Source organism: Bemisia tabaci, chromosome 1 (assembly GCF_918797505.1).
Source record: "Bemisia tabaci chromosome 1, PGI_BMITA_v3".
NCBI classification, from domain to species: Eukaryota; Metazoa; Arthropoda; class Insecta; order Hemiptera; family Aleyrodidae; genus Bemisia; species Bemisia tabaci.
The window spans coordinates 56,941,029-56,960,645 of NC_092793.1; the positions used below are offsets into that span (position 1 = coordinate 56,941,029).

Consider the following 19,617-nt stretch of genomic DNA (forward strand, 5'->3'; position numbering starts at 1 on the left):
ATACCGTTTTAAGTTTTTTTGCACTCGATGAGATATATTCTTGTAGAAGAATAAAAAAAAATTTCCTTCAAAGTTTTTACTTCCAAAATTTAGCACCCAAATTGCTCTAAAGTCCGATTTATAGAATTTTGCGCCATCATTTTTCTCCCATAAAAAACCGGAAATGTAATTATACGATTAATTTTAATTAATTTCTTTAGAACTAACTTAGAAGATGTGGTAGACAACTTTTTCAAAGAATTTCTACAGGTTGCTCTTTTTAAAGCTACAAATTGTACAATTTTTTACTGGTCTACGGTACAGGACAATAACGTTACGGTGCGGACAAACGGGCTGCGGTAGTGCGGTAAGGACGAAGAGGCATTCGTAAATATTACTGTATGCAAGGGCCGAATTATAAAGAACTGAAATTCATTGGGGAATAAACTGCTAAGTTATAGCATAGCTCATAAGTGCCACTTTTATAAATAATTACAGGCAATAAAGGTAAAAAGAGTAAGTAAATCAGTTTTTCAAAAATAATGAACTGCTTTTATTTTAAAGTAAACGCATTAAATAATTAGGGACAAATCTTAGAAGCTGAGTTCTTAAAACAAGCTTGACAACGTTAGAACGTTTTAGGTGCACTTTTACAAAATAAGAAAGAAAACAAAAAGGTAAATTTATCGAAAATGTGGTCACAAATCACCTTAAATAAATATTTAAAGGACAATAAGAAAAAAATAAGTTAGATATTAACGAATAAATATTAAACGAATAAATTGCTATGAACTTCAGACGAAAAAGAGGACTCAAAGTTCTAAAAGAAAAAATGAAAAAAATAAAAAGATGCCGATCCTTATGCGATTATCGAAAAAAAAGCCTCCTTCTTCTAAGTCGCGTCGTACTAAAAAAAAATACGTCTCTCTTTTTTTTTAAATTCCAAATTTTGGTGATAGATAAAATAAAGTAAAGTGGGATGATCTATCAAACAGCGCACCGATTTTTGGATGACTTTCGCATTTTGTCCGTACTTACCGTAGACCCGGCCGCATCGCGCGTCAGCTACGGGCTACGGTACGGACGGCTACGGTGCGGACAAATCATGTGATTATTGGCAAAGGTGCTCGGGCATATTCACGCATGTGGTTGAAATTCTGGATTTGAGGTTCAGATATCAGAGCGTATCAAAAATACCAAAATTCGAGAGTTTGAAGTGATTTATGCATTAAAAAGGTAGGTATACGGTAAGGACATCCTAGATGGTCGTTAAACCTAGAAACTCATAAAAAACGGTCAAAATTTACTGTTTCATTGCGGTTTTTTTTCCTCTGCTCGACATCAGCGTGTGATAGTCACGATAACACAAAAAAAGTAAACAAAGTTCATAAGTGCTGCAGTGTGACGGACGAAATGATGCTGAAAAAAGGGGGCTACGGTACAGGACGCGAATTCCGCAGACAAGGCTGCATGAGGCAAAGACGGTCAATATTTTCACTTATTTGGATGAATATAACTGAAAATAATAAGTTAGGAACAAATTGAGTGTGAATTTACAGCAGAAGTGGAAGTATTTAGATGCAAGATGATGGTTATGAAGCGTTAAAGTTGCGCACTTGAGTCGCAGACAGGCTACGGTACAGGACATTTCAGCTGTTTAGGGCCAAAATTCTGATATTAAATGGCAAAAACTGCCTAAAGCGATGTTGGGACCTGATTAAGCGTAAAATTTTGAACAAATTTAAAAAAAAGAAAGGTCAGATTTTTCCATTTTGAAGGGCTAAAAAGTTGGCAGACATGGTAGAGCAAAACTTATTTGATTCTACTCGGGTACTTTTCGACGGGAAACCCGAATTTTTGGTCAGATTTTCAAAATTTCAAAATCCAAGATGGCGGCCGTGGCCTAAAATGCTAAGTCAGCTCCTGTTTGTTCGATTTTCGTGAAACTCGGTATCCGTGGGTACTTTACGACGGGAAACTCGTATTTTTGGTCAGCTTTTCAAAATTTCAAAATCCATAATGGCGGCCGTGGCCTAAAATGTTAAGTCGGCTCCTGTTCGCTCGATTTTCGTGTAACTCGGTATCCGGGGGTATTTTTCAAAGGGGAACTCGAATTTTTGGTCAGATTTTCAAAATTTAAAAATCCAAGATGGCGGCCGTGGCCAAAGATAACATTTTCGCCACTATTCATCACTTCGTTCTCACAGTAATTCTTTAAATGTGGACTCATACATCTTAAGTTAAGAAAAGCTGAACTATTAAACCGAACCCTCCTCCCCTCCAAGTGGTTGATTTACGAAACGTAAAGGGTTGATTCAAGAAATCTGAAAGCTTGATTCAAGAAACCTGAAAACTTCATTCAAGAAACCTGAGGCTCTTGGAAGGAGTTAAGAGTTAATCTTGAGTTAAGATTCAGAACTCTTCTTTTAAGAAACCAAGTTTCTTGCATTGAGAGTCCGGGTGCTGGCATCTTAATCCAAGAGTCCGTTTTCTTAACTCAAGTGTCAAGTCTCTTGGTTCAATGCAATATCGGCTTGGATCAAGAGAAAAATTTCCAAGAGTGCACATAATCTTCTTTTAAGATTTCATTTTTTTTCCAGTGCACGTTTTAAAAATGTAAATGTTTTTAAAATAAAGTAATATTTTCATTTAAAAAAAGTATTTATGAGGTTTATTTTTTATCAAAAATGTTAAGGATGGAAATAAAACCAAATATTCACCATAACAATTTAAAAAGATTGATCAAAAGAAGGAAATAACATTTCATTTAAAAAATGAGTTACCACAACAACTCTTCTGTCTCTCTGAATTTTCTCATTTCATTATTGTCGATATAATTTTACTTACGGACTAAAATATGAAACTTGGACCAAGTCACTTTATTTCACGCGTGGACGTAAGTTACTGGACAAAACCGGTGTGCGGACAAAAAATCGTTGACGGAATGCCCTGAAACCGCCGTTGCACTTGCGCGCATTGGAAAAGCTGCGCGGGTAACGAAAATTAATGCAGCATTTTTTTCGTGTTTTTGAATGCAAGTCGTGCATCACAACTTGAGATGAATTTTCCATAGGTTTCATGAGCGTATGTCTTCCGTAAACCTTACGAAAAATTTCATATTTTCCCGCTTTTCGGTCAACGAGTGTACCACCAATCGTGCAGCATGCACTAACCGCGCTCAAAGCTGATTGGCCGTTGCACTTAGCGGGCGGCGAACGGCGGGCAAAGATGGCGGGAAATCTAACTATTCACTTGTACCATCTTGACTAGAGTCCCTTTATACTGAGAGTCAAGACAATTCGGCTCATGGATGTCACAAACGGGAATAAAGATTACAGAAATTGAACGTTTTTTGTTAATCTTTGATCGGCCCATTCTCAAATGCCTTTCTCCGTTCCTCCTCTCATTCCGTTTGTTCCTTGCCGAACCCGTAATTCCCTGGTCCATTCCAGTTTATAATCTTTGCGATTGGTGAAAATGTAATCTTTATTCCCGTTTGTGACACTGTGGCGGCCCTAAAATACGGGAACCAATCAGAAATGGATTCAAATTGTCTTGACTCTCAGTATAAAGGGACTCTAATCTTGACGTATTTTTCGTCAAAAGGCGGCAAATTCCAGTTGGATCAGGTGGGATAGGTAAATAATATTCACAATCAGTAAAATTATTTTTTTTACCACCGATAGTTTTTGATAAAACTTAATGCTCAATAATATAACCATTTCTTTTTCTTTTACGGGTAAGTTTCCCCTCTCAGAAATATAGTGGCATTTACTAAACATAGATTGGTACCTCTTCTATGTTTACATTCGTGTGAAGTCGGATCAGAGAGTCGGATAGTTGTGAGGTTAGAAAATTAAAAAACATCTGGTCGTGATTTCGGAAAATGCAATCTCGCCGAGTTTTCTTCTATACTACAATTTCATCAGTGTAATTTTCCTTCAGTTTCAGTATATTCTATTTCCGTCATAATCCATTGTCCTCTCATCAACGTTCTTCACCCGTAAGTGTTAATCCAGTGAAGTTTAGGTACGAACTTCGGAAAGGCATGAGCTGCTTACCGAAGAAGTACTCATTTAAGTGGTTGAACTGATATGAATGATTGGTCTATGATTTTATATCGACCAAGTAGCATTAATTAGCTGCTTTTCCAGGATTATTTTAATATTGTTGACCTTGAACAAACTTGAACCAATCTTTGCCAATCTAAGCGAAATATCTGCGTCTGTATGTTGGGTTAAATTGTGCAACTTCATAATCTCCTTGCAAGCACAAAACTCGACCACCATCGCGTTTATTTTCTGCCACTAGATCAGCAGTGTCAATTATTTTCAGATTTTGGAAGTTCTTGTAAGTACTTCAGGCTCTTATGTTGCGTTTGTGAATGTCCGGATGAATTTGGGTCAGAATGATCCAAGACGAACAGCACATTCATGTTTCATACATTAGTAATTCAGTCTAAAGCAAGAGAGAGAAGTAGTTTTCAGCATAAATTGTACCCTGCCAACAATTCAAAGTTGAAAAAAGTGTTTTAACATAAAATTCCCGTCATATTTTGCTCAAAGAGCTTATCCATGATAGATATTGAGTGTAATATATCGACGGTGTAAGTCGGCAATCACATAACTTGTTTGCGGTGTCTGAAAATCTCTACCTCTTTGTTATTTTTTTCAAGGAGAACAAATTGATATCTGTCCTTGAAGTTTATGCAGAATTTTCTTCGCACAGAGAAGAAAAATCACGGCTGGTTTAAAGAATTGGGTTTGAGTAGTTTTCCGTTTAAAAAATAAAGTATGACAAAATCTGCGACGTCACAAAATGAGTTATGTGATTGCTGACTTACACCATCGATATGTATACAGTAATGTACAACTGTAATGTGTACATATTAAAATAATGTACACTTGATAATAGAAGAAAATATGATGGACTTCGATGCCGTTAGTTCTGAATCACTCTTAAATGATGACCTTCATGGTCTGAGTTTCTATGGCTAAATGGCAAAACCATGTATGGGAAATCAGCAACGTCCCAAAATTGTCGAGGTTACTGTTTCAAGACAGTGACAATATTCTTAACTGACCTACTTATCATTATTCTGTTTTTTAATATCGTACCTTTGCATGTTTGTTCTAGGTCCAATTTCAGTCATGGCCAAAATATTCACTCCAACTAATCAGATACGCCTCACAAATGTTGCTGTTGTTCGAATGAAAAAGTGTGGGAAAAGATTTGAAATCGCTTGTTATCGAAACAAAGTAGTGTCTTGGAGGAACAATGTGTAAGTTACCAATTGAGGTTTTTTCTTCAACTACCAACTATATTTTATTTGAAAGAAAAAAAATCCCTTTCATATCTTGTCACCGTGTTTTGTAGGTATGCATAATTTGAATCAAAAGATTCTTGTGTCGCTCATTCTTGGGTTGATTTTGGCAGTTTGAAATATGTTCAATGTGTTCTGCGTAGAATTTTGATGGGGGAAAATACCTTGTGTAGCTTTAGGTTTTACCATATCTAGTTGTGCATTATTCCGTACCATGGGAAAAATGCTTCCAATAATTCCTCTAATTTTTCTTTTCAATCTTTTTACCCATAAGTGAAAACTGAAAAAATAAATGCCATCCTTCAAAACTGTGGCATGGCAAATTTTGTCCAGCCTCCAGTGGCAAAATCGTGAATCCTCCCTTAAATCGGATGAATAATTGACATTTTATTTACCAGATCTAATTAGGTAGGTACAATATGAATGTCTAGTTTTCAATTATTACCAGTATCGGACTCTTGTTGTTTTTCTCTCTAATTTAAAACATACATCATGTTTCAGAGAGAAAGATCTTGATGAAGTCTTGCAAACTCACACGGTGTTCACTAATGTTTCTAAAGGACAAGTCGCAAAGAAAGAGGATTTGGTCAAAGTCTTTGGTACAGATAATGCGACAGATATTTGCAAGGAAATTTTAGCCAAAGGGGAGCTTCAAGTTTCAGATAAAGAGCGATCCTCACATATCGACTCTTTATTCAAAGATATTGCCACAACAGTTGCAGGTAAGTGGATGGGTTATTTTTTTGTCAGTCTCACAGTTTCTGAACATTTTGTATTACTAATGGGCTTAGTTTACCCTAGTAGCCCCTGACAATAATTTTGATCCACAAAAATTACCTATCAAAGAGGAGAAACATTTCCCACATCCTGAATTCGATGGTGACAATTTTTGAGGCCAAAAATTCTGTAGTTCAGCAAGTAGTTCAATTGTGTTTAAAGATTGACAGTATTATTCAATCACCAACAATAAGATCATTTATCCTCAAATTTCTGGCTCATCTTTTAAGAACTGCTAGCTGATAATTGAAATTGATAGACAAAGGGAAAATGAAGCGATTCTATCTGTGTTTGCAATAGACAAAAGAGGTAAGTCGTGACCCCATAGTTAGTCCATTATTTTCTCCCTAGTCTATAAGAACCACCCCGCTCAACCCTTAGGATAGCTTGATTTTTCCTTCGTTCTCTTTGTCAATTGCTTATCTATCGATTTCAAAAGGCAAAGAGGAAAGGAGATGGGTTTTAAAATAAGTGAATTTAAGAATAGCAGGCATTTTCTCCCAAGTCACTATAACCCTTAAGAATTATAGTAGGTTAAATCATTGAATCATACTTTCATCATACTTTATGTTTTAAATATTTCAGAAAGATGTATCAATCCAGACACAAATAGAATGTACCCCGTAACAATGATAGAAAAAGCAATGAAGGACTGTCACATTTCTGTCAAACCTAACAAAAATGCTAAGCAACAGGTAAATTATCTAGTCTTTTGTTTGTGATGTGAATGAGACTTTATTTTATCTCTCTCTTTGATTTAACTAGCTGAATTTTTATTTAATAAAGTGTATTATTTTCTTGGGTGAGGCTATTTAAGCCTCACTTCTTCAATTTTTGAATTTTCAAAATTGCTTTAAATAAATATCTCCTGAGTTAGATCAGAGTTTCTCAACTGCCTTTGAAAATAATCTTGAATTTTTCCACTCAAATAGCTCAGGACCATGTTTTCAAGTCTTAGGAATGTATGCCATGACCATTCGTGATAAGTTAATTAAATTAGTGAAACAAAGTGTTCAAAGAAAAATAAAATAAAATTAAAGCAACTCTGTATTTTGTGTATTTTCCTGTCATACATAATAAATGTGTTTCTCTTTAGTTTTATAAGTTTTTGAAACAATGATCATTTTCTCATCTTCATTTCTTCAATTTTCATTTCTCATGGAATCAAATTTTCTTGCTTTTCTGCTTTTCTGAACTCTAAAAAACCAATTTCACCAGCAAGTGTACATCAATTATATTTTATAGACAACAAAGAAAGAATGAGCTTTACTCTCTATTGGTTATTTCAGGCGCTGGAAGTCATCTCACAGCTCAAGACAGTGATACCAATTGAAAGAGCCCAGATGAGGGTCAGAGTTACTCTTTCAGGAAAAGAAGCGAAAAAATTGAGAGAAAAAATGACTCAATTAATTTCAAAAGTAGAAAGTGAAGAGTGGTCAGATGGCACCCTAAACATGGTAAGTCACTTCAGTTTTCATCGAATCCCTCTTTTCATTTGCCTCCTGTGTCGAAGATCAAAGGTGTCCTTAGAATCAATACAGTTTGATAGAGCAAAACACAGTGGCAATATTTCTTTTTGGTACGCATTTTAACTTTTTTGGACATGCTGCTGCTTTTGGGCTGCCTTTTTCAATGTTTGAGTAGCGTAGCAAGAAGCTGAGAAAAAGTAGCTTTGGGCTGAAGGCATTCTCTAAAAATCTGGGAAGGACTAAAATCACACAAGCCAAGAATTTTCCTTTCTCAGGAATGAGATCCACAACAACCGAGAACGCCAGAATTTCCGGTTTGATTGGAGGTTTGAGGCCAATCATTTCTAAGTTTACCTTTAGTCCAAAATGAGAAATGATCATGTCACAGGTACTGCATTACCTGTAACCTTAAGTTTCTTAACTTCCAAATTTTCCTTTAAATTTCTACCTTTTTCATTCAAATTCAATCTAGTCATTAAGGATGGCTGGATTTTATCCGCTTTTCATCTTCTCGTCTCTATCATCCGGCCATCACCCATAAAATTAATGACTAGACTTGCAACTGATAGCTCCACTGATTATAGCCAGCCAATCACGTAGAAACTTGCTGTCTCGCTACTGTGACATCATCAAGTTTATAAAAGCGTGTGCTGCCCGTTTCTCATGGCCCATTCCATCCCTGACCTGTATGTACATACGTTACGCCCTCAAGCTCTTCTGGCATATTTTAGCTATAAGTGTGACTATCTTTGTAAAATTGTATCTTTTTCTAAATTCGTTCAACATACAAACTTGTCAGCCCTTTAACTCTCTTGTTCAATTTCTGCTCTCCCACATTCATCGCTATTTCTAGAGCGCGTACTTAGGATCATTTAGATGTTTTCAGTCCATCTAAAACTCAACCAATCGTCAAACGTGACACGGTACCTCGACCGATCTCCAGTGCGTGACAGATTGTCTCTAAGTTTACTTGAAGTCCAAGTCAAAGCAGCATTTTTGGGCAAATTTATCTAACAAAAGAATTCCAATTGCCTTTTTGACTCCTAAATTTTGAAAAATTTGACCCGCCGAAGAGGGTACTATTTACTTTTGACACCAGCTATTTTGTTTTTAATTTTAGGTTTGCCTTATTGATCCCGGACACTTCAGAGAAATTGATGAAATTGCGAGAGTTGAAACACGCGGACAAGGTACCCTTGAATTAGTCAACTTAAAGGAAATGCAAGAAGGTGAAGAAGAGTTTTGAAATTTGAATGTTCACCACAACCCTCAACCTTCGGAGGATTTCAAGGTCAACAAAAAATGCTTCTTTGTTTGCTGAAATTTATCCAATGATGTTGTTTTAGTGCCTGTGTCTGTAACAGCAAAACAGCAGTCATCATGTATTTTGTTGTCTCGGATTGCTGAATCTTTGGTTTCATGTGATGGAAGAATTAAGCATACTTCATATCTTAAGATGAGCTCAAAGAGAGATTTTTAATTTCAATTAAATTGATTAATTCGTAGTCTCTGCTGCCTGCACTGACAGCAATTTTTCAATGTTATCCATTTGTGCAAAAGAGCCTCTGAAGTTTTAGACAACTACCTAAAATTCAACACAGAAGCTCGAGAGGAAACAAATCGAATGTCTCATGATCCGTTTTGTTAAACGATGCAAAAAACTTCTGGGAAACAGTTATTAGCTTCAAATGATTTTTTTCTGCTTTATGAGGGAAGTATTTATTTACAAATTAATTTTATCAAGCTTTTGGTGGATCTTACAGTTCGTAATTGTTGATATCATACCTATACTCTGGAATCTGCTCATTTTTGGAGGTGAGAGCTCAATTCTCTGAATCCAGATATTAAGAAGTCGCTATTTTTATATTTTTAGTAACCCTTTTCTCACCATTTACATCTGTTACTACAGCTTCCTCTTTTTTTTCTTTCTTTCTTTTTTTTTCACTATACTTATCTTCAAATAAATCAATGCCTATTAATTCTTAGTGGATCTGATAGTTGGTTTTCATTGGTATTAAAAAAAATAACAAAGTTACAAGAATTCAAATTTTATTTTTTGGTCAAATTGCGTTTACAGAAAATTTTTGGATCACATTGAGTATTAATCTGAGGTAATAACAAAGAACTTTTTCTTGAGAACATTAGTAGCATTGTCGTAAGAGATTTGAATTCGTGGCTATGGTGTACTCTTTTTTTACTACAGCCTCTCAGCTGCAATTTTTAGTGTCCATGGCAGTTTGTTGAGCCTTCTTAGACTTGGAATGATACCCTAGAAGAACCTTGATCTATTTTGAACAGAAAAATATGTTGCCTCTAAAACAGTAGAAACACATTAAAAAAATAATATCATCTCTTTCCTGTAATCTTTTGGCATAGATGTAACTTTTTAAATAGCCAAAACAAGTGATGACCATTATTGCTTGTGTTCAGGAATTGTGAAACATGTTAGTGTCGTGGAAAACTAACCGGCTCTTCCATTTCAGTTACCCACAGAGTATTTAATTATTTAATTTTAATTATTGATTAATTATTTAAGTATTTAATGCCATTCATTACCACTGGCATTAATGCTTCTTTCATGCAAATGAAATGGAAAGGCCAGTTGGTTTTCTGCGACTTTGAAAACAATTTGAAAATCTTAAAATCAATCAAGTCTTCGGTTCCGAACGAGGAAATCTCTGTTCGGATAAAGTTAGCTCTTTCAGCACATAAAGTGCTAAGTCATTTACAGGCCTGTTCTTCTAGTTAAATCTGAAATTCTCTCTGAACAGCTCTCTATCTGCTCTTTCCAAAAAACCCCCTCCACCGCAAGCAGTAGATGGTACACATAACTGTAATCCCGGTGATTCCTGCTCCTCTTCTTCAAATGCTCCACCCTGAATCACCCCATGATCAGGGGTACCCTCATCGCATCTCTTCGTATGCTGCAACATATTTTTACCTTGTATTATGTTGTTCAATCTAATGTAATCCTGTGATCTTCGACGTAATCTTTAAATATTCTTCTAAGTTTTGTTACTCACATTTGTATTATATTTCTTTGAATAAATGAGGAATCAATTTAAAAAAAGAAAGAAAGTCGTTTCAGTCAATTTTTTTTTTTGGGGGGGGGGGGGGGGGGAGTCTACAAATTAATAACACAATTTTGTAGACAATACTCTGTTCCCAAGAAAAAGTAATATTAGTCCTTTTTAGTTGACTTTCATTGAAATAAATAAAAAAAAAAAAAGCGCTACTTCATAGAATATTTTTATCACACACAAACTGTAAAAAGAAATGTGATGGAAACACTAAATAAATACAAGGAGACAAAATTTATTGGGACCGGGGGAAGGGGGGGGGGGTCAGCACACAATTGCCGGGTGCTCAATAACTTTTTAAAAGTCTAATTAATGTAGATCAGACCAAAAATCAGTCAATTTTAGCAACAGTATGATAAAAAAATTCCCCCACTTCTTCCTGTACTTTGAACTTAATTTAATGCCGATTAAATTATCCATATTTTCTAGTAGGTATCTGACATGTAGGACCACACCGCAAATGCTAAAAAACTGATGTCCAGACAGTAAATGTCAACTATAAAAAACTCAAAACTTTAAAAAGCAAGATTTTAAAAAAAATTACATTCGTGCAATTGAAGAGCTGGGTGCAGGCACAGTATTTCTCTATTACAGTATCTCAGAATCTCTACAAGCATCGCATCTCTTATGAAAAAAGTAAATACACTTTATTTCCTTGAATCGTTTATCATACATTCGGTATGATTTTATAATGCTTAAGAGAAAATTACGAGAAAAGCGCCCATTATTTTCCTCTCAAAAATATAACAAATTAGCAGAGAAGATTCTGAAATACTGCAATCAGGAGCCCTCTCTGCACCCAGCGCCTCAATAGTAAGATCGCAAGATCCAACTTTTGGAATTTCAATATTGCAGGAGCACTTGATGATATTTCTAAATATTTCTTGGTACATCGTTGATTTTTTCAAACCAATAGGTACATTTTCTACTTAATTCTTGGATGAAACAACTTCTGAAAAATCTAGGATTTTTTTTCAGTGATGAAGACTCAGCCAGTTGCAGTCCTAAATTACCTTCTCGAGCCTTCCTCTCTCAGCCAGATGTCATAAGAATCTTAATGATCTTTGGGGGCAGATACCCTGTCCCAGTGATGTGCCCCTATAATCCAAAAAATTGGATCCTGAGTGCCGATAACCACACCCTGTATAAGTCTTTGTCAGTGGCAAAAATGGAAGCGGCGTGAACAAGATCGTGACCTAGGTTTAAGTAATATTTTTACATTATTGATAGGAAGAAGGTATGAACATTTCCTAAAGCAATGAGGCAGAAAAACCATCCAAAATTACAAACTGAAATACCATTCAAAATGTCAATTGAAGAAAAAACTCAAAATAGACCGATGAAACATTTTTTGTACTATGCAGGGTGCAGTAGAATAACAATGCTGCCTCTCTCAAGAGGAAATGAACAGTTTTAATCATAATTGAAAGCCAGAAACCATGAGCATAAGGAGAAAAATTTTGCTGTAGGGAGGAGGAGGAACCAAGGGCTCATTTACCTTTTACTGAAGTTTACTCCGCCGTATTAAGGAAGAACGCGTATAAACCCTCAGGCATTGCTGAGTGTCCCTAGATAAAACACGAATTTCCTGGTCAACTTATGAATATTTTTCTTCCAATTTTTCAGATAATTTCGCTTGCAATTCCACCGAAAAGTCCTGAAAATTTTAAGGGAAAATATTCATGAGTTTCCTCGAAAATGAACATTTTATCGAAGGAAATGTGGCATTTCTTGAATGTTCATACAGTGTTCTTCCTTAGCACAGCAGCATGGTACTGAGCGTCTGCATACAATGACAATATTTCTGCAGTTAACCATTCCAGTTATGTCTATGCCATAAAGAGCTAATTGGCAAACCTCTCTCTTCCTCAAATATGTAATGAAGGTCCTTTTGAAAAAGTAAAAGGTGCATGCAGCGCGAGACCTAGTAGAAAATGTGAGTGAAAAAAAGAGAAGTAATGAAAAAGAAAAAGATGCAAATGCATTGAGAAGAATAAAGTTTCTTGCTCTCATGTAATTTTTACCTTATTTTTCTTGAGCAGAGCGTATGAGAGAAAGGTTAATACAGTTGTCGTTTCTAGATTGTAACTAAGAATTTTTCTGCTATGTGAGTCATGCAAGTCCCAGAAGACCAACACCATATAAAACTAGCAGCCATAGGATTATCGAAACATATGATATTTTCGTTTTAAAATCGTCATGACCTCGCACAAAGGTGCATCATGCCACCAATAGTTCTTGCTTTAAAGAGGTGAGGTATGATGACTGTCCTCAATGGAATAAATGATTTTTATCCTAATTTTCAAAATGGTTTTCACCTGTTTTCACGTGGAGGAAAGAAACCAAAGATTAGTGTTAGATTAAAAATGGAAACACTGCTTTTTGTGAAAATTAAAGAGTTAACATGAGCAATTTCCTATGTTATCGGTACGTTAAAAAAAGAAATGAAATATGCTCTCATTTTAATTCTAGCCGAAAGCAAGTTTGAGAGCCCTGGTTTCATGCTTGTAATCGTAATTTGCAAGACCAATCTACACAGGTCAGTCATTCCTGAAGGTGAGTTTTGGAACTCTACTGCGCAGTGACATAGAACTAGCTATTTCCAATGTGACATCACACTGGCTTCAGCCGAGTGAAAGCCGGGAAGGGGAGTGGATTACAAAAAGATACCCGATGTGTGGATTGGTCTTGGTAATTTGGAATGTAAGTGAACACATTAGTTTTATAAATTTCCTCTTGACCAAATACACAATGGATTCTCTACTGCCGTATGGTTTTTTCAAAAAGTCCTCTTAAAATTAAAAAGAAGCTATTTGACTAACCTTATGGCCTTAATCGCATATAATTCGGAAGATTAGAACATTCAAACGATGAATTTTCCATGAAAGAAGCCCCCCAGGTTTAATCACTACTGTCATGCAAGCGTAACAACCACTGCTTTCTTTGTACTGGGAAAATAATTCCCATTAGCAGTGCTATGGCAAAATCTCGAGCAAACATCACCCCACCTGTAAATGATCAACAATGGCTGGGCCATCATTTGACAGGACAGTCAGAGCAACAAAGATAAATTCACAACAAATCTAACAAGTATAGTTATATTGAACAAAAAAAAAAAAAATTAATGATAATGAGAAACAGCCGATGGTGATCCATTATCATGGACCATTCTTCGAGCACCATTCCATAACCAGCGGATGACATGCTCTACTTTGTGCCACAACCAAGCTGAGGACTCTCTGCGGCACAAAGATTGGCAGAAATGACGAGCATAGTCTGTAAACATATCAGTCAAGGAACATACGGTCACCGAATTACACAATGATCTGAGATATTATATTTTCATATTCTCATAAAAAAACAAAGGTGCCAATCTACAATGGATCGGTTGCGCTGGTCATAGAATCGTGTTCTGAAGTTTGATTCTTGTAGATCAGCTAAAATAATAAGATCTGTCCAAACAGCAACTGTCTACGTTCAATATTAACTAAGGTTTCTCCCTTTGAAGTCGGGTTCATGACGTCATCCACTGCAGTAGTGACACCCTTTGTTTCTTCCACCTTACGTTCATCCGAGTTTCACGTGAATAATCAGTGCAAGTGCGCATCACACTAACTGATAAAAGCAAGGTGGGAAAAACCAAGTAGGTCACTAATGCGATTGATGATGACAAAATTCCGACTTTTCAAAGAGCGATATCTTGGTTAATATTGAGCCTAGAAAGTTGCTGGTTGGACAGATTTAATTATTTTTAGCTAATCTACAAGAATCAAGCATCAAAAGACGATTCTGTGACCAGTTGGCCTTCAACTGACCTATTAGACAAATCTGAAATTTAGGGTGGAAAGCAGTTGACCGACAGCTGTAGCCCCAACTAAAGTACTTCAGAGTAGAGTGTGCAGTCCAAGCGGCAGTCACTATGAGTGAAAATATGAATAGGGTCTGTCTCTCTTATAGTTTCTTAGATGCGAGACATGTAAACTTACTTTTTGGAAGACCCTTGTAGTACCGTCGTGGAACAATTTACTGTACTCTCTTTTCAAAACATACTGAGAAACATACGCATATAATTTTTTCTTCACTTCAATGCCTATTCTGCCTATTATTTTGGTGATGATTACTGTACGAAAAAGGATATAATACACCCCAGGGTGGGTGGCCTCCATTGATGTACAAAACATAAGTAAATCCATCCTTGAATTTGTTTCCGATGAAATAGTAAAATGGCACAAATGAATGTAATCTGAAACAAAATTGAATGAAAAATTACACATAATGGACAAAATAGTGTAAACATCAATTTCTGTTCTCAGTCAATCAATTCGAATTTGGTTTCAAAACTTAATGTGTTTTCAAGAATATTTGTTTTGCTCTTAGTTTTAAAATAAAAACATTCCATCTCAACTGCAACCGCAAATCTCGTTTGCTGTGTTTAAAAATCTCTGTTCTTATTTTATAGTTTTAAATGAGAACAAATTGCCATCATTTCCGGTAGTTTTCGCTGAATTTTCTTTGCACAGAGAAGAAAAATGACGGCAGTTTTTAAGAGCTGCCATTGAGTAGTTTTCCATCAAAGAAACAAAGTATGATAGGAAGTCTGCAACGTAGCAACCCAAGATACGTAGTTATGGATTTATGCCTTCGATTCGTTTCCTTTTTTGAGTTTAAACAGCACAGTTCATAAAATTGTTCTTCAAATTTCAATAGAACCCAGTTAATAAACTCATCGGAATACACTAGAAATGTGTTATCTTGTACGTTGGGAACTGTTCAAATCCATCTTAAGGACCATTTCTGCCTTCACTGAATGTGCCATACAGTGAACAGGGTATTACACTGGGTCATTGCTACAGGCAGAGACGCTCCTTAAAAAAAAACAGGCTACTGAGTAAGAGAAAGTGCTAAATGTGAATCCTTATTGAAACAAATAATCGTCAATGTTACTGAGAAATTATTTCTTTTCTTTCTTCTTTACCACCTTTGTCACATGGATTTGGTTGAACATTTTGACCATTTAAGGATTCAAGAACCAAATCTTTAACATATAATTTTGAGATTCATGTAATTTGAAACTTTTAGAGCTTCCTTCCCTGACACTGGTGCCTGCAGAGCTATCAAATTTTCATACTAAATGGAATAAATTTTAACAGAAAAACATGTTTTTTCATGCACATCCAGAAATTGCAATCCTTAAAGCTTCAAGGTTCCTAAAAATCTATGCAGTCCGCAAAATAGCTGAATAGAAGTATTTTTTGTTTTTGAAAAAAAGTAGGAGGGGACTAAATTTACCTGAAGTGTCGTTGTTCATAAAATTGGATGGCAGCAGAATTAGTGGTGAGGACATGCAGGAACACTGCTTTACAGGAACTATTCTCCGCTGTTGTCAGGTGAGAGATGAGATTGTCCAAGAGTAAAGAGGCAACGCCATTGCGTCGATGATCAGGACTCACACCCAAACTTAATATATATCCCACTTGAGTGTAAGATTCCATTGAGGCGGATAGAATATCTTGATCCTGAAAAAATGATTTTAAAACATAGGTAATTATGTCATTGTTCATTTTCATTGGATCTCAATTTTATTGCAACAAGTTAAAGTTTAAAAAAAAAATTAGCATAGGTAATCATACAGGCTACATGAATTGAGTCTAGCTTAGTTGATCAAAAATACCTTACAAGACAATTAATTGTTCCCAAAAATCGGCTATCTACCACAAAAAAACACTAATCTGACTGTAAGAGGAGAGAAAATAAAAACGTTAAAGGAGAAAATAATTAAAAATAAAATTTTCTAAAATGAAATGGATCAGGTGCAAATCCATCATTTGATTCAAAATATCTCAGTAATATGGATATTGCTTTAAAGTAAAATTAATACCGCTTCAGACTTACTTCTTCATTTAATTTAACATACGGCTTGATTTCTGCTACAATTAAACCAATTATGACACCATCATACACTGCTGCAAGGGAATAAAACCTAGGGTTGGAGGTGATGTCCAGATACCATGAATATGGATAGTAAATGGGAAAACAAGTTTGGCACAGAGCTTGGACCTGTAAACAATTCAGTGAAATAAGTTGGATACACTTTTGTAGATATACTTATGCACCCAAGAGAGAGCAGCATGTTTTAAAATCAAATGGAACTATTGATTGATTTGGGCAGTTTCGTTAAGTACAAGAGGAATCTTATAAGATAAGTATTATCTCCTGTTCAGTTTTGGATATTTTTACTGAATACAATCCAGATGAAAAAATAAGAAGCAATTTTTTAACAGAACAGTTTGATCCCTTGATATATTATTCTGTCTTAATTATTTACATAGGCATCAGCTCTGTCCATAGCAATTTTTTAATATAGCAATTTTTAAAAGTAGTTAAATGCCTTACTTATAAGACTCCAGCTGCCATTGGAATCTTTGAGAGCAAAAAGTTTGACTAAACAAACTCAAAAACACTATTTTCTCACAAAGGCATTGAAATTGGAAACAATCAACTATCGTATTCTCTTCCAATGGGAAAAACTAAAAGACAGAGATAAAATTTTTCAAGACTTAAAAAATATAAAATGTCTCCCCCCCCCCCCCCCCCCTACAATATAACTTCATTATTACATAAACCCTCGTTAAGAAAATATAAAATAATAAATAACTTCCTAACTACCAATAACATATCCCTCTAAAGGTCCTATCCCATTACTACTAAATTTCCACTAATCCAACCCAGTAATTCATACAACCCGACTAATCCCTACCAAACAACTTGTCCTGATTGTTCACTTGAATGTTCTCCATGGCTCAGTCAATTATTTTCTTACTAGTGGCTATGTTGAGCCTCTTAGCGTGAAGCTGGTGTAGGGGACTCTTACCTTACTAAATACCCACCCAACTCTCTAAAAACCTTAAAAAAATCTTACTACACACTCTTATTCTTTAAACCCCTTGTACCATTAATATAACCTCCTCTGTCTATAGATGGCTGTAGATTCCTATCTTAACAATATAAAGGAATAAAAGCCAAAAAAAAACTCAAAAAAAAAAAAAAAAAAAAACTATCGTATTCCACATAGAATTTTGATGAGGGGACATGTGTTGCAAAGTTAATTATCTTGCTGTGTCTAGTGGTCTGTTAGCAAAAATTGGAATAACAACGTTCCAGCTTTAAAAAAATGTAAGTAGTTTGAAATTAAAAAGCAATCAAGCTGGAAAAAGAATCAGTGCATGATGAACCCTGCTTAAATTTACATTATGAAAACTAATGATTGGCATTTTGGTCTGGTTATCAAAAAAGGAAGGGAAATAATCAAGTACCTCTTCGATGTCATTGTGGCATAAAAATCGTAACTGCAGATTAGATTGACTGCACAATGGAACTGATTTTTTCATACAAGGCTTGTGGTCATTACTCGTGTCGGTAGCGTACCTAGTAAGGAGCAAAATAAATAATTATGACTGCAAAAGAATTATGATTGCCAAGATTTGCAAAGATTTGCAAGTATATTAATCGTAAAATACAAAAAGCGTTTTTCATTCATTTGTGATATTCTGCGCTTCCTGTCATGATTTACTTTTGGTGGGAGGGACCATTCAATAGATTTTATTGATGACTTCTTCTGGGATTCGTTTTCATTGTTGAGGGTTATAGGTACTTTACAAATTTCAAGTAGTGAAGTTGACTCTTTTCCTCTAGGGAAAATAAAATGAGAGGATAAATTTCAAACATAGTTGAAGATGTATAGTTTGTAAATTAAGCCATCGTTGTATTGATTTTGACTTAAAAATTGAACTCCATTCTTCTCCAATAAAATCAAAAGTTTGGCATTTAAATTTTTTTACAAGGTAAAGTTCATCAGGCTACTAAAACAAAAATTAGGTATGCTGTCATTTAATATAAATGAGGTCAGCCTCATCAGTAGTACATTTCAATAATAATCTTCATGGTTTCTGTTCAAAGGCAAACTTGTGTCAGAACATATTCAAAACTTGAAAATTCGTACTACTGTCACTGTCATGATAAGTCAGTATCATGAAAAATGAGAGACAGTAGGGCCGGTTGACAAGTATAAATTGAAACACAAAGCAAAATGTTTTCACTTCAAAATTTTACAAGAAAAAAAAATCACATAATAGGATTTATCTAGTAATCAACTTCTAAAGAAGATGTACTATTGAAGATAAAAATTAATCATGGTTAAATGGCATAAATACAAATGACGTCACTTGTATAAACTAACTTCTATTCCATCTGTAGGGTTGAAAAAACTTGTGAGTGCTTTGTTCAGGAGTTGATTTCGGAACTTTCTGGTATGCGAATTGTTTTTAATGTAAGATTTTGAAGGGAAGACAAACGCCGGTTTTTTTCTAGTTCAGGTCGGCAGGAGGTTGTCTTAGAGTATTATTCTGTTTAGATAATATCCTGTTTATCTTATTTTGGTGCTTTCAGTATAATAAGATTTGATCCCAAATCAATAACTTCTTGAGACCCTATCTAAGTTCAGACTTTCAAATTGGAAATTGAGTCATTAGAAAATGACTCGATGAATGCGCAGACTTCACGCTTTTGACCCTTCAAGAGACTTGAGCTTGTGAAGAATCTCATTGACATATAATCCGTATAAAATCTACAGCTATTAGATGCAGCTGTGTGATAAAACTGGATTCAAAGCAGCAAACGACAATGTAAAAAGCTTTGAAATTTTCATACTCACCAACTAAATGAATCCATGAAAATTGATTTTGGCCACCAAAGTGGCATAACCTAGAAAAGGAATTGACATGACGATAACGAGAAGCTTGGAAGAAACATTTATCCTCCAGAGGTTTTACTCACGCTCCTACATAAAATCGGTTATTGAGAAAAGGCTAAGCTGGGTAGTAATTAAAAAATAAAAGGAAGTCACTGAGTATTCAGTAAGAACAATTTTTGATAAGAATGTTTACCAATACAAGTTGTTATCATTGAAATGAAATTCGGGAGTGTTGGTCGA

The 19,617-nt window shown here is 35.2% G+C and overlaps 2 protein-coding genes across 3 annotated transcripts; one reads left to right on the forward strand and one right to left on the reverse strand.

Moving 5' to 3' along the window:
* The first annotated feature begins 3,834 nt into the window (after positions 1–3,834).
* On the forward strand, positions 3,835–10,666 carry Sbds (SBDS ribosome maturation factor). 2 transcript variants are annotated; one of them, XM_019060162.2, is made up of 6 exons: positions 3,835–3,982; positions 5,116–5,260; positions 5,804–6,024; positions 6,665–6,774; positions 7,369–7,536; positions 8,669–10,666. In XM_019060162.2, the coding sequence occupies exons 2-6, from the start codon at positions 5,130–5,132 to the stop codon at positions 8,792–8,794; spliced, it is 756 nt and encodes a 251-aa protein (XP_018915707.2). In that variant the 5' UTR covers positions 3,835–3,982; positions 5,116–5,129; the 3' UTR covers positions 8,795–10,666. The 2 variants fall into 2 exon arrangements, with proteins under 2 accessions (XP_018915707.2, XP_018915706.2); XM_019060161.2 differs by lacking the exon at positions 3,835–3,982 and adding an exon at positions 3,997–4,329.
* Positions 9,581–19,597, reverse strand: Naa60 (N-alpha-acetyltransferase 60). The gene is made up of 6 exons (XM_072304094.1): positions 19,339–19,597; positions 17,942–18,053; positions 16,521–16,685; positions 15,918–16,144; positions 14,766–14,871; positions 9,581–13,905 (listed from the first exon to the last, which is right to left on the reverse strand). Exons 1-6 carry the CDS (start codon positions 19,383–19,385, stop codon positions 13,750–13,752), a joined length of 813 nt encoding a protein of 270 aa, XP_072160195.1. The 5' UTR covers positions 19,386–19,597; the 3' UTR covers positions 9,581–13,749.
* Positions 19,598–19,617: the final 20 nt, after the last annotated feature.